General features: G+C 51.1%; 1 protein-coding gene across 1 annotated transcript; it reads right to left on the minus strand.

The window, feature by feature from the left end:
- Positions 1–5951: 5951 nt before the first annotated feature.
- Lgals4 (galectin 4) lies at positions 5952–14572 on the minus strand. Its single transcript, XM_042668161.1, has 10 exons — positions 14506–14572; positions 14139–14227; positions 12699–12903; positions 10158–10316; positions 7463–7489; positions 7284–7334; positions 7131–7160; positions 6879–6967; positions 6292–6457; positions 5952–6146 (listed from the first exon to the last, which is right to left on the minus strand). Exons 1-10 carry the CDS (start codon positions 14548–14550, stop codon positions 6000–6002), a joined length of 1008 nt encoding a protein of 335 aa, XP_042524095.1. The 5' UTR covers positions 14551–14572; the 3' UTR covers positions 5952–5999.
- Positions 14573–15007: the final 435 nt, after the last annotated feature.

Here is a 15007-nt window from a genome sequence, read left to right on the forward strand (position 1 = left end):
TCCCATGACTTCTCTCTCGTTTCTTCACCCAGTCTGGATATAAGTTCATGCAGTTTCCCTGCACGTCTGAACTTGCCTGTCTTTGAAGAGTGACCCCAAGTTTGTTATCAGTTCATAAATCTCATTTCTTGGAACTGAGATTCCCTGAATAAGTCTCCTTGATTGATTCTCTTTGGTCACTATGGTAAATCTTGGATTTTTTTTTTTTGGCCGGTTGTGGGGCTTGAACTCTGGGCCTGGGCACTGTCCCTCAGCTCTTCAGCTCAAGGCGAGCGCTCTACCACTTGAGCCACAGCGGCACTTCCAGTCTTGTGGTGATTGATTAGAGATAAGAGTTTCATGGACTTTCCTGCCCAGGCTGGCTCTGAACCATGATCCTCAGATCTCAGCCTCCTGAGTAGCTAAGATTATAGGTGTGAGACACCAGTTCCTGGCAAAAAAAAAAAAAAAAAGATATATATTTTTAAATCATCAGGTTTTCTCCAACTTTATTAGCCATTTCAAATGTTACAATTCTGTTTTATAGGAATATAGTAAGCCTGTGGCACACACATGTAATCCTAGCTACTCAGGAGACTGAGATCTTGAGGATCTATTTCAAAGCCAGAGCAAGCAGGAAAGTCTGCCAGATTTTTTTTTTTTTGGGGGGGGGGGGTCCGGTCGTGGGGCCTGAACTCTGGGCCTGGACACTGTCCTTCAGCTCTTCAGCTCAAGGCTAGCGCTCTACCACTTGAGCCACAGCGCCACTTCCGGCTTTTTTTTTCTGCTGATGTGGTGCTGAGGAATCGAACCGAGGGCCTCATGCATGCTAGGCAAGCGCTCTACCGCTGAGCTACCTTCCTAGCCCCCTCTGCCAGATTTTTTTTTTAATCTCCAATAAAAAGTATAGGGGGAAAAGACTGGAAATGGAGTTGTGGCTCAAGTGGTAGAGTGCTAGTCTTGAGCACAAAAGGTCCAGAATAGTGTCCAGACACTAGACCACTAAACCACCTTCCCAGCCCAGTCCATGAGATTCTTATCTCCAGTGAACTGCCAAAAAGCCAAAAGTGGGCTAGGAAGGTGGCTTAATGGTAGGGTGCTCGTCAAGCATACATGAAGCCCTGGGTTCAATTCGTTAGTACCACATAAACAGAAAGAGCCAGAAGTGGCACTGTGGCTTAAGTGGTAGAGTGCTAGCCTTGAGCAGAAGAAGCTCAGGGACAGTGCCCAGGCCTGAGGTCAAGCCCCAGGACTGGCAGGAAAAACCAAAAGCTAAAGGTGGAGCTGTGACTCAAGTGGTAGAGTGCCAGCCTTGAGCAAAAAAACTAAGTACTAGTACCCAGGCCCTGAATTCAAGCTCCAGGACTAGTATTCTCTCTCTCTCTCTCTCTCTCTCTCTCTCTCTCTCTCTCTCTCTCTCTCTCTCTCGTTCTGATCTAAGCCCACGAGTTAAACTTGGAGCAGAGCAAAAGCTTGGCCTTCCCACCTGCAGTCTCCCTGGAAGAAGAACAGGACTGATGAATAACATCTTCCTGACAAGAGCCCACAACCAGCCCCCAGGAGCAGCAGAGGCTTGCAGAACAGAACACCCCCAAATATGGATATGGGCCTATGCTGATGAGGCTGCACCCTGGAGGCCAGGAAGTTATCTCCTGGAAATCAGATTGCTAGCCACCCTCCAGTGACAGGACACCCCGAAGTGATGCCGTGATAACGGCCAAGAACTGGAACCCAGATAATCATCTGCAAGACTCTGCTCAATTATACAGATCACGTTGATCTTACAGATCACGTTGATCTTTTGTTTGTTTGTTTGTTTGGTGTGCCTGTACTAAAGCTTGAGTTCAGGGCCTGGGCAATGTCTCTGAGCTTTTGTGCTTAAGGCTGCTGCTTTACCACTTGAGCCACACCTCTACTTCCAGTGTTTTGGTGGTTGGTTGGAGATAAGCGTCCCATTGACTTTGCTGACTGGCCTGGCTTTGAACTGCAATACTCAGATCTTGGCTAAGCAGCTAAGATTACAGGCCTGAGCCATCAATGCCCACCTGGCATCTTCCTTCCTTCCTTCCTTCCTTCCTTCCTTCCTTCCTTCCTTCCTTCCTTCCTTCCGTCCTTCCTTCCTTCTTCCCTCCCTCCTTCTCTCTCTCTCTCTCCCTCCTTCTCTCTGTCTCTCTCTCTCTCTCCTTTTCTTTCTTTCTTTCCTTCTTTCTTGTCCTAGGGCTTGAACTCAGGGCCTGGGCATTGTAATCGGAGCTTCTTTAATTCAAATTTAGCACTCATCACTTGAGCCACAGCTCCACTTCCTGCCTCTTGGTGGTTAATTGGAGATAAGAGTCCCATAGACTTTCCTGCCTGGGCTGGCTTTGAACCACAATCCTCAGACCTCAGCTTCCTGAGTAATTAGGATTATAGGTCTGAGCTACCCTGTTCCCAGTTTGCATCTTTTTGCTCTGAGCCATTATCTCCCGCATCTCCCCTTGGATTCCTGGAACCACAGGGCTGACGGAAATGACATCTTCTGATAAGGGTCCAACGTGGCAGGCAGTGGCCAGGCTTGTTTTCTGATGACCAGGCCAACCGCCTGGCCACACCTTGACCAGAACTGCTTAACAATGCATACTTCTCAAACCCTGCCCCAATTCTTCCGCAGTTTTTCCTCTATTGAAACCTAAACTTCATGGTGTCAGTGCCCTAAAGATGGGTTGAAGGACCTACTCTTCCTCTTCCTGAAGCAACCTTACCCTGATTAATCATCTTTTTGTTGTTGTTGTTGTTGCTCATGGGTCTTGAACTCTGGGCCTGGGCGCTGTTCCTCAGCTCTTCTGATCAAGGTGAGCACCACTTGAGCCATAGTGCCACTTCCGGATTTCTGGTGGTTAGCTGGAGATAAGAGTCTCACGGACTTTCCTTCCCGGCTGGCTTTGAACCGAAATCCTCAGATCTCAGCCTTTTTAGTAGCTAAGATTACAGGCTTGAGCCCCCAGCCACCAGCAAAGGATGAATTCTTTAGTTGACATGTTGAGCAAGTAGTTGAACCTAATATGTTGGAATGTCCAGGGACTGTCCTCAACTAGGACTCTGGTTAGATCCAGAGTGCTGGTATTATAGGTATGTACTACCATACCAGCTCAGTTCTATTGATAAAACATTCAATAAAAAAGATCCTTAATGGTTGAAGCTGTGATCCTTTATTGTATTGTGGCTTTGTGTGAAAGACCATCAGTCTCTGAACCTCCATTTTCTCCTCTGTAGAATGAGGTGCAATCCCCAAAAGAAATACAACCACCTTACCTCCTGTTCAGAGCTCTTCTCCTCTGAGTTGAACCTCCCCTTGGGAGACCTGGGAGCAAGGTGGGGAAGGAAGGGATGGGCTAGGAGGCCTAGAATTAGGGAGAAGAGAGATAGATCCTGCTCTAAGTCTCCTGACTCCACCCCAACTTTCCACTCCCAGCCTGCAGCTGCCCCAGGCTCTTTGCCACCTGCTGGGTGGGGCGGGAGCACAGGAGAGGGGTGGGGGATGGGAAATCTTCTCCTGTGTGTGTGTGTGTGTGTGTGTGTGTGTGTGTCTGTGTGTGTGTGTGTGTCTGTGTGTGTCTGTGTGTGTCTGTGTGTCTGTGTGTGTGTGTGTCTGTGTGTGTGTGTGTGTGTCTGTGTGTGTGTCTTTGGTGGGAGTGGGGGGGAATTGCTCAACTTGCCCCCTTTCCTGTGCCTGCTTCCAGAAACTTCTTTCATCCTTCTTCCTGATTTCCCCTCTCCTTGGTTCTTCTTGTGGAGTCCGGGAGGCAAAGAAGAGGAGATGGAGGCTGGGGCAGAGTTCCCTGTGTCCCGTTCCTAGTCTGGGTGTTTAGGACACCCTAACCCATGTCCCTTTGTACGCCATCATCACTGAGCAGGAACATGGGGGCAGCTGGCAGGATGGTGGGGGGTGGTCCAGGGACTGAGGCAGGGAGGGAGGGAGGACAGCAGAGGGAGGACAGGCATGTGGAGCTGAGCGGGCAGGAAGCAGGGCAGCACAGCTGTGCAGGTTGCACCTAGGACCAACTGCTTCCCGCCCCGCCCCAGGCCTGTGTGTGCCCCTCCTGCTGCTCCCTACCATGTCTGCTAGAGCATGCATGCCTGGAGCCAACCAGCCAGGACCTGGGGAAGGGCAGCTGTCCCTGAGTCCCCATCACCCCCGGGGTCACTGAGCCCTCACCTCCCCCTTCCTGGCACAGCTGGGGCCTGGGATCCAGCCCTGGCCCAGCCAGGCCAAATGGTGTCCATGGGAGGCAGTTTGTGGATGGTGCTTCCTGAGTCTGTGAGCAGAGGGCAGTGGTGACCAGGGCTGTCAGTGCTGTCCTCAGCCCTGGGCAGGAGGCTGAGGCTGAGCCTAGCGGGACCTGTGAGGACCAGTGGATGGGTGTCTGGGAGTCTCATGTGCCAGGCTGGCTGGGGACCCAGGGGAGGCCTTCTGTGGGGCCCTAGCCTGAGTGAGGGGCAATGTGTCTGGGACCCCAGGGAGCATGGGAGGAGGGCAGGAGGAGGAGGGGGAGGAGGGTCAGGCCCAGCCTTGCCAGTTGTGCCCCAGGGTCAGGGTCTGTGCCAGCTGTGGGCGGTGGGTGGAAGGCAGGGGTGAGTCACCTAGGCCAGCTGGGTCCCTGCCCCTCCCATCTGCTTTACCACTTTTTTCTTTTGTTCTGGTCCCCAAATTGGGGAGTTTGTCATGGCAGATGTAGGGGTGGAGACTGGATCTGGGGCTCATTGTGATGTCCCCCTGTTTGCAATCTTGAGGTTTTCTACCTTGGGGCACAGCTGGCCATCAGTGGCTCATGCCTGTCATCCTAGCTATGAGGAGGCTGAGATCTGAGGATGGATGTTTGAAGTCAGCTTGGGGAAGGAAAATTGATGAGACTCTGGGCTCTAATTAATCAGCAAATCCTGGAAGTGGAGCTGAGCTTCAAGAGGTAGAATGTCAGCCTTGAGTGGAAAAAAAAAAGAAGCCACATTTGGGTACCAAAAAGTCTGTCCTGGCACCAAAATAAAAGTTTTTGTCTTTTGTTTTTGCCAGACCTGGGGCTTAAACTCAGAGCCTGGATACTGTCCCTGAGCTTCTTTTGCTCAAGGCTAGCACTCTACCACTTGAGCCACAGCACTACTTTTGGCTTTTTCTGTATATGTGGTACTGAAGAATTGAACCCAGGGCTTCATGCATACTAGGCAAGCACTCTATCATGAAGCCACATTCCCAGCCCCCCAAAATAAAAGTTAAAAATTATATTTATAACTAGAGATGAGATTGTCTGCTTGGTCTGGCATTGAACCTCAATTCTCAGATCTCAGCCTCCTAAGTAGTGAGAATTACAGGTGTGAGCCATCAGTGTCTGGCTTTGTTTTGCGGGGGCAGAGAGGGTAGGGATAGGGTCTTGCTTTTTCCCTGAGATGGCCTGCAATTCATTATGTAGGAAGAGGACTGGGTTCAAGTCTAGGTTGGTCTTGAACTTTTTGTGTGTGTGCTGTTCCTGGGACTTGAACTAAAGACCTTGTCTTTCCATTTGGGTTTTTCACTCAAGGCTAATACTCTACCACTTGGACCACAGCTCCACTTCTGGCTTTTTGGTGGTTAAGTGGAGATGAGAATCTCTAGAACTTTTTTGCCTGGACTGGCTTTAAACCCAATTTCATTCTTAGATTTCAGCCTCCTAAATGGCTAGGATTACAGGTGTGGGCCACAGGCACCCCCAGCCAAATCCTAAATTTTTAATCCTTCTTCCTCAGTCTGGCTGGTGCAGGGATTACAGGCATGGACCAGTAATACAGGATTGTAAGTAGATTTACTGTGATGGACAGATAGCTGGCTGGAAGAATGATGGAATATGAATGACCCCTGAGGAAGGAAGGAATATTGAGGGAGGAGAATGGACACACACACACACACACACACACACACACACACACAGAGATGCCCTCAGACATTTTATTAGGGCCCAGAAACATGTCCTGGGGATCTTTCTGTTTTCCCAGGAGTTGTGCCCAGGAATGATTTAGATCTGGACATAAGACAAGGTGACATCACCTTGAACTTCCACCATGTCCACCCTCTGGAAGGAGGTGAACCTATGCGAGAAGTCGAAGAGGTGCTGTCCATTGGCATAAACCTTGAAGCGATCCAGGCCGCAGCGAATGGACAGCTGTGGGAGGGAGTGGAGGAGGGGTGAGCCTGCTGGACAGGGCTGGGGGAGGGGAGGGCCCACTGGACAGAGGTGGGGGAGGGGAGGGCCCACTGGACAAGGGCTCTTGCAAGAGCAGGAAGAAGGGCAGGGATTCCGGACTCACATCAAAGAACTGGCCAGCACCAAAGGGGTTGTAGGAAAGCTTCCTCTCCTCAGAGCCCCAGGAGCCATTGAGGAAGCTGTTGCGGACCACAGCATTCTCGCCCAAGCGGGGGTTAATGTGCAGGGCCAGGTCCCCAGAAGAGCTCACCTTCAGGTTGATGGCAAAGCTGAAACCAAGGGGAGAGTCCAGTGGGAATCCAGCACCTGCAGCCCGGGAAGGATTGCTGGGGTCTGGACCCCTGGGTCTGAGGGAGAAGGTCTGGGGTCTGGACCCCTGGGTCTGAGGGAGAAGGTCTGGGGTCTGGACCCCTGGGTCTGAGGGAGAAGGCCTGGGGTCTGGACCCCTGGGTCTGAGGGAGGAGGACTGGGTTTGAGTCTGCAGGAGACCTGGGGTCTGGATTCCTGAGTCCTAGGCAGGAGGTCTTGGTTTGGATGTTTAGCTCTGAGGGAGGTGGACTTGGTTTGAACCCTGGGTCTGAGGAAGGAGATCTTCAGCCTGGACTCCTAGAGGAGGCTGGGACCTGGATCCCTGGGTCTGAGGGAGGAGGGCTAGAAATTTCCCTCTGTCTAGGTTCTGTGCTGACATACCTCTTGCTATGAGGAGGTACGTAGCCTTTGATGATGATGGTTTTTCGTGCCGTAAGTCCCCCCTGCAGTCTCCCCGTGTAAGGCACAGGCTATGGAAGAGAATAAGGAGCCATTGATCCCTGGACACAAATCCAACCAGTCTCCACCCTCACTCCTGCCCAGCCTGCCCCCCACATCTCTACTCCCACCACCCTGCAGAGTCTTACCAGCTCCCCAAACTACTACCGCCCCACCCCCTTCAGGATGCCATACCGGGTTGAAGGTTGGGGGTCCCTGCATGATCTGCGGAGTGGTGAAAAGAGGAATCATTCAATAATTGATCACAAATCGTTGGCCTCAGCTCCCCCATTCTCCCCAATTTTAGACTAGCTCCCCCCAAAATGGCCACCCAATTGTGCCACTTACAGGTAAACTGCTCATTGGTGGGGGACCATATCCGGGACCAAATCCAGAACCCTACAGAGATGGGCAGAAAAAAAGCAGGGGTGGTGAAGGGTTCTAGGGGGAGGTCCTCTAAGCCCTCCATGACCCCTTGGACCACTGATCCCCCAACTTAGGGACATTCCTCATCCTCAAGTACTTACTGGATAAGCTGGTATGGTCACAGGTCTCTGTGGGCACAGAGAGAGAACATGGACATGAGTGAAACGCCCCCAAATTCAGGACCGGAAGGTGTGGTGGAAGCTCTGCCCCAGATGCCACCCTGATTCTTGGAAGGGACCCTGACTTTTTTTTTTTTTGGTCCGGTCGTGGGGCCTGAACTCTGGGTCTGGGCACTGTCCCTCAGCTCTTCAGCTCAAGGCTAGCGTTCTACCACTTGAGCCACAGCCCCACTTCCAGCTTTTTTCTTTTTGCTTATGTGGTGCTGAGGAATTGAACCCAGGGCCTCAGGCATGCAAGACAAGCGCTCTACCACTGAGCCACCTTCCCAGCCCCAAAAGGCAGATTCTTTTTTTTTTTTTTTGTCTTTTCTTTTTTGGTACTGGGGATCGAACCCAGGACATTGCACTTGCTAGGCAAGCGCTTTTGCCACTGAGCTACATCCCAGCCCGACCCTGACTTCTTTAAGGATCACCAGTGCCTGTGAGCCCCAAGCTTTTAGGACAAAGCCTAGTATGTTCTTTTCTTTGTTCCCTCTTTCTGATCTTCTGGTCCCTCATTCTTCCCCTCTGTCCCATCAGAAGTGCACCTAGCCCATGTTGGGACTACTCCTGTAGTCCCAGTCACTCAGTAAATTGAGATCTTTTTTGTTTTTGTTTTTTGCCAGCCCTGGAGATGAACTCAGGGCCTGGACACTGTCCCTGAGCTTCTTTTTGCTCAAGGCTAACACTCTACCACTTGAGCCACAGCACCATTTCCAGCCTTTTTCCGTTTATATGGTACTGAGGCTTCATGCATACTAGGCAAGCACTCTACCACTAAGCCAGATTCCCAGCCCAGTAAGCTGAGATCTGAGGATCAAGGTGTAAAGCCAGCCCAGGCAGGAAAATTGACCTCTGAGCTTACACGTTCTTTTTTTTTTTTGGTCGGTCGTGGGGCCTGAACTCTGAGCCTAGGCGCTGTCCCTCAGCTCTTCAGCTCAAGACTAGTGCTCTACCACTTGAGCCACAGCGCCAGTTCCGGCTTTTTTCTTTTTGCTCATGTGGTGCTGAGGAATTGAACCCAGGGCCTCACGCATGCAAGGCAAGCGCTCTACCACTGAGCCACCTTCCCAGCCCCTGAGCTTACATGTTCTGATATCCATGTGTGTACTTATTCAACTGTGGACAAATAAGCAAAGTTTTTTGGGTTTTTTTTTGCTGGTCCTGGGGCTTGAACTCTGAGTGCTATCCCTGAGCTGCTGCTGCTGCTGCTGCTGCTGCTGCTTCTTCCTCCTCCTTCTCTTCCTCCTCCTCCTCCTCCTCCTCCTCCTCCTCCTCCTCCTCCTCCTCCTCCTCCTCCTTCTCCTCCTCCTCCTCTTCTTCTTCTTCTTCTTCTTCTGTCATGGGGCTTGAACTCTGGGCTTGGGCACTATCCCTCAGCTCTTCAGCTCAAGGCAAGTGCTCTACCGCTTGAGCCACAGCACCATTTCTGGTTTTCTAGTGGTTTATTGGAGATAAGAGTCCCACAGACTTTCCTGCTCAGGCTGGCTCCATACTGCTGCTGGTGGCAGGAGCCACCAACGCCAGGCTTAAGCATATACTTTGAACTTTGCCACTCTGTTCATTTGTACAATGCTGAGGGTGGAATCCCAGGCCTTTTGCCTGCTCTACCACTCTATACCGCTGCTCTACCACACCCCCAAGGCTTCTGGACATGGTGATATTGGAGTGTCTAAGTTGGAGGCTCTTTGTTGTCTCTGTACCTGGGGTACAGTTTCAAGACCACTGGAGTTCACTGTGGCTCAGCTGTCAGATGACTCTGCCATCTACACTACCTGATGGGTGGGGTCCCCAGTGTACCTTGCCAGCCTCTGATACCGAGGATTGGCTTCTCCACTAGGGCTCTTAAAGGCGTGTCCTGACAATTCACTGTGACATTGTGTCCCTAGTGACTAAGGTCATTTCGTAATATGCTCTTCACAATTCCGTGTGTGTGTGTGTGTGTGTGTGTGTGTGTGTGTGTGTGTATCTGTGTGGGTGTACTGGGACTTGAACTCAGGGCTTGGGCACCATCCCTTAGCTCTTTGTGCTCAAGGTTAGTGCTCTACTAGTTGAGCCACAGCTCTACTTTCAGGCTTTTCTGGGTAGTTTATTGGAGATGAGAGTTTTATGGATTTTCCTGCCTGGGCTGGCTTCAAACCACCATCCTCAGATCTGAGCCTTCTGAGTAGCTAGGATGATAGGCATGAGCCACTCTCAGATCCCTGTGTCCCTGAGCTTTTTTTGCTCAAGGATCGTGTTCTATCACTTGAACCACAGCACCACTTCTGGCCTTTTCTGAAGAGTTCACTGGAGATAAGAATCTCACAGATTTTCTTGTCAGGACTGGCTTCAAATCACAATCCTCAGATCTGAGCCTCCTGAGTAGCTAGGATGATATCACCAGTACCCTGCTGTTCAGGAATTTTTTACTACTTACCTTCAGTTCTCACTCAGATTGCACACCTCCTGTGCCTCAGGCTCCATCTGCCTCTCCCCAACTCACCCCTAACTCTCCCCACCCTGCTCCTGACTTCTGGGGCTATGACTAATTTGAGGATATGTCTGTCTTCCAGGTGAACCCCTTTAGCCACCATGGGGCTCCTTGGGAAGCCCCCAGAAAGACAATGGCACAGAGTAGGCATGGGCAATGGATGACAGGGTGGATGGATTGAGGAAGGGTGGGAACAGCACATACCTGCCCTCCAAGGAAGTTGATGGACTGGAGCTCCAAATCCCCATCCACCTGCAGGTGGGTGACCATCTGCAGGGGCAGCCGGTGCCTGTACTCGTAGAAGGGTGTCCCATTGACCACTACCTGCAGGGCAGAGGCAAAGTGTGGAGAGTCAGTGCCAACATCCCAGGGAAGGGAGACGTGCTCTTTTGTTTTGTTTTTGTGTCCTGGGGCTTGAACTCAGGTCCTGAGCACTATCTCTGAGTATTTGTGCCCAAGGCTAGCACTCTACCACTTTGAGCCACAGCTCCACTTCTGGTTTTCTGGTGGTTCATTAGAGATAAGAGTCTCACACACTTTCCCACCCAGACTGGTTCTGAACTGTGATCCTCAGATCTCAGCCTCCTGAGTAGCTAGGATGACAGGTGTGATCCACAGTGTCCAGCTTTGAGCCTTCCCCTCCCTGCATTTGTGAGCTGAGGGAAGGGCCTGGGGAGGATGAGAAACTGCCAGGCATATGAGAGTGTAAAGCTCAGCCTTGTGTCCCCAGCATGACTGTGCCACCAGGCCTCCAGTGATAGTGATGAGACTTGGGCACTTGTGACTCTGAAGTCAGGCATGGTGACCTTGAAACTACCATCTTGGTAATGGGGAGGTGAAGCAGGAGAATGGAAAGTTCAAGGTCAGCCTGGGCTATATAGCCAGACCTTGTCTCATTAAAACAAAGAAAACAAAGCAAACTGGGCAGTGGTGGTGCATGCCTGTCATTCTAGCTATTCAGGAGGCTGAGATCTGAGGATCACAATTCAAAGCCAGCCCTGGGCAGAAAAGTCTGTGAGACTCTTATCTCCAATTAACCAGCAAAAAGCTGAAAGTGGACAAATGGCTCAAGTCGTAAGAGCATTAGCCTTGAGTCAAAAAGTTAAGGGACAGCACAGGTCCTGAGTTCAAGCCCCAGGAGTGGTGGAGAAAAATAAACAACAATTAATTAATTAATGGAGATATTTATGGATGCAATGATGTTTGTGTGAGATTTGTTTTTTTTTTTTTTTTGTCGGTCGTGGGGCTTGAACTCTGGGCCTGGGCGCTGTCCCTCAGCTCTTCAGCTCAAGGCGAGCGCTCTACCACTTGAGCTACAGCGCCACTTCTGGTTTTCTGGTGGTTTATTGGAGATAGGAGTCTCACGGTCTCTCCTGCCCGGGCTGGCTTTGAACCATGATCCTCAGATCTCAGCCTCCTGAGTAGCTAGGATTACAGGCTTGAGCCACCAGAGCCCGGCTGAGATTTGTTTTTGTTTTTTTTTTTTGGTCCTGGGACTTGAACTCAGGGCCTGGGCACTGTCCCAAAGCTCTTTAGTTCAAGGCCAGCCCTCTATCAAGCCACCGCACCACTTCCAGTTTTCTAGTGGTTTATTGGAGGTAAGAGTCTCATGGACTTTCCTGCCTGGGCTGGCTTTGAACCATGATTCTCAGATCTCAGCCTCCTGAGTAGCTAGGATTACAGGCATGAGCCACCAGTGCCCAGCTAAGATCTGCTTTTAGATAACATGAGAGAGGTGTGTGTGGGAGAGATGAAGGGGAGGAATCTTGAGGGCCCCCAAATCTCAGTATGTGGGAGACCCTAGTTCTTCATGCTTCCCTTGTGTGTCCAGAGTTCTGATAGCACACAGCAAAATTCCACATTTTCTCAGTACCCTCAGGGATGGCATGATTATATGCATCACATGAATTAGACACCTCAGGAGACAGATGGAGGATCCAGGTTGGAAGCTAACCCCAGGCAGGAAAGTCCTTGAGATTCTTATTTCCAATGAACCAGCAAAAAGCCAGAAGTGGAGTGTGGTACAAGTTGGTAGAGCGTTGGCCTTGCTTGAAAAAGTCAAGAGACAATGCCTAGGCCCTCAGTTCAAGTTCCAGTACCAATTCACAAGCACACACACAAAAAGAAAAGAAAAGCCAGGTACTGGTGGCTCACACCTGTCATCCTAGCTACCCAGAAAGCTGAGATCTAAGGATCACGGTTCAAAGCCTGCTTGGGGGAGGGGGGGGGGCAGGACAGTCTATGAGATTCTCTCTTTTTTTTTTTTTTTGGTCCAGTCGTGGGGCCTGAACTCTGGGCCTGGGCGCTGTCCCTCAGCTCTTCATCTCAAGGCTAGCGCTCTACCACTTGAGCCACAGCGCCACTTCTGGATTTTCTGCTTATGTGGTGCTGAGGAATTGAACCCAGGGTCTCATGCATGCTAGGCAAACACTCTACCACTGAGCCACCTTCCCAGCCCCGTATGAGACTCTTGTCCAATGAACGACCAGAAAACTGGAAGTGGAGCTGTGGTTCAACGTGGTAGAGTGCTAGCCTGGAAGAAAAAGACCTCCAGGACATTGCCTAGATCCCGAGTTCAAACCCATGGCTGACAAAAAATAAAGAAAAGAAAGGAAGGGAGGGAGGGAAGAGGGAGGGAGGGAGGGAAGGCTGGAAGTAAAGACAGAGGGCACAGAGGAAGAAAGAGGGGAGTCCCAAGGGACAGACCTTGTAGTGTTCATCCAGCACCATGAACACCAGCTCGAAGTGGGTGCCCTTGCTAAAGGGCATGCTCCTTTTCTTCTCCTCGTTGCCCCATTGGCCAGCCTGCTTCGTGTTGAACACCACCTTGTCCCAGCCATCGAAGCGGGGGTTGAAGTGGAAGGCAATATCAGCCCCCGAGTCCTGCCCCACCATGAAGTTCACCTGGAATCTGATGGACATAAAGGGCTGGTTCCTGGGGGGTCACCTCCCCCTGCCTCAGCCTGCCCCATAGTTTCCTGACCTGGACTTTCGTGCCCTGTGTGGAGGGGAGGTGCTGGCCCAGTACTGTTTTGTATTCTTTTGCACATTGAATCCTAACAATTGTCTCATTTACAGTTGGAAAACAGAAGCACAGAGAAGAACAGTAGTCCTCTGAATCTGGGTGACAGAGCTGGGGATTTGGACACAGCACTTGCATCAATCTAGATTCATGTTTTCAAAGCTCTCACTTCCAAGTTAGGTGCTGGTGACTCATGCCTGTAATCCCAGCTACTAGGGAAGCTGAGATCTAAAGAATGTCCATTAGACGCGTATCTCCAATTAACCAGCAAAAAAAAAAAGCTGGATATCTGCTAGTTGTGGGTGGTTCATGACTGTAATCCTAGCTACTCAGGAGGCTGAGATCTGAGGACAGGAGTTCAAAGCTAGCCGAGTAGGAGAGTCCCTGAGACTCTTATATCCAATTAACTACTGAAAAGCTGGAAGTGGAGATGTAGCTCAAGTGGTAGAGCACTATCTTTGAGCAGAAAACCTCAGAGACAGCACCCAAGTCCTGAGTTCAAGGCTCAAGGATCAGCACAAATAAATTTCTTTTAGAAAGCCGGAAGTGAATCTGTGGCTCAAGTGGTAGAGCACCAGCATTGCACCAATGCAAGTGCATAAGGCCTTTGAGTTCAAACCCCAGTACCAGCACAAAACCACAATAGCAGGAAAAAAATCTCATTTCACGTCCAACATCCTCTGTCTTTCTAGCTCTGTCTCTTTTCTCTTGAGATAGTGTCTCACTATGTAGCATAGGCTGGCTTGAAACTCTCAATCCTCCAGCATCAGCCTCCTGAGTGCTGGAATTACAAGCATGCATCACTATACCTGTAATCTCTTGGGTGAGCCCTCCAGGCCCCTGAAGTCTCAAAGCATACACCTGCACACAGCTGATCTGACTACCAAGCTGCCTGGTACCTCCCCCCCTTCCCCATTAACCCTTCTTCCATCTTTTCCTTCCTGGACTCTTAGGCCTTGCAGGCCACCATCACACAAAGCCTAAGGGTAGCATGAGGATGGCCAAGTTCCAGTGCATTCTACACATCCATCCCACCAGCCCTGGTAACCAGGAAGGAAAAAGGTGGCATCATGCAAATGGCCTGTGGTGCCCTGGCTGGCCCCGGTCCTCTGAGAGAGTCTCACCGTTTCATGTTCTCTTTTGCTACTCCCTGGATATACACGGACATGCCAGCGCTGAGCCCACCTGGGATGGGCTGGTTGTAGGGCAGCGTCTGTAGAGAGGGATATCAAGGGACCTCAGAGACAGCTTGCCTGCTACAACCCCTCTCCCTCTTTGAGAAGCCCCTCCCACCCCACCCCAGTGTCCCCCTAAACAAGGGAGAGGAAGCATGAGGATGAGATGGGGACCCAAAATGGCCTGAATACCACTGTGGGTGGAAATCAAACCTTAGCCTCAGTTCAGGGTGAATCAGGCCTGAGGAAGTCTTGGGATACTTCTCCCACACACCAAGGGTGAATGTGGGGTGAATTGGTGGGGAGGGGGGCTTACCGGGTTGTAGGTGGGCTGGTAGCCCGGTGCCGGGACAAAGGCCATCTCAAGAGGCTAGGCTGGTGGCTGCTCCTAGGAGGAGTGTTGTTGCAGGAATGGGAAGCAGTGAACTGTGGCTGCTGACCCTTATAGCACAGTGAAGGGAGTGGCTGGTAGGGAAGGGGTCACCAGGTCCCTAGGTTGGAATCCTGAGGGTGCACCTCACTTCCTAGCCCTTACTGCCACATTGGGGCCTCATGCAAAGAGGGCCAATGATGGACTTTGGCCTTGCCAGAGCCTTATCAGAGACCATAAAGCCCTGCCCGAAGTCTGTTGGCAGAGGGAGGGGACAGCAGGTGGGCAGGGCGGGGCTGCAGGAGTGACTGCACAGGTGGGTAATGGAAGGAAATAAGAGCTGGAGACACAGCAAAGTACCCACATTCACCTCCAGCTCTCACATTATGACCTAGGGACAGGGGTTTAGAGCACATGGGTGGCTGGAGTGAAAAGATCTGGGTTCTTT

This window comes from Dipodomys spectabilis, unplaced genomic scaffold (assembly GCF_019054845.1).
Source record: "Dipodomys spectabilis isolate Male_0828 unplaced genomic scaffold, ASM1905484v1 ptg000422l, whole genome shotgun sequence".
In the NCBI taxonomy this organism is placed as follows: domain Eukaryota; kingdom Metazoa; phylum Chordata; class Mammalia; order Rodentia; family Heteromyidae; genus Dipodomys; species Dipodomys spectabilis.

Coding starts and splice junctions, on each gene's coding strand:
- Lgals4 (XM_042668161.1), bottom strand. CDS start 14,550: ATGGCCTTTGTCCCGGCACCGGGCTACCAGCCCACCTACAACCCG. Junction 14,228..14,505: donor ACCAGCCCACCTACAACCCG/GTAAGCCCCCCT, acceptor CCCTCTCTACAG/ACGCTGCCCTACAACCAGCC. Junction 7,161..7,283: donor CACCAATGAGCAGTTTACCT/GTAAGTGGCACA, acceptor ACCACTCCGCAG/ATCATGCAGGGACCCCCAAC.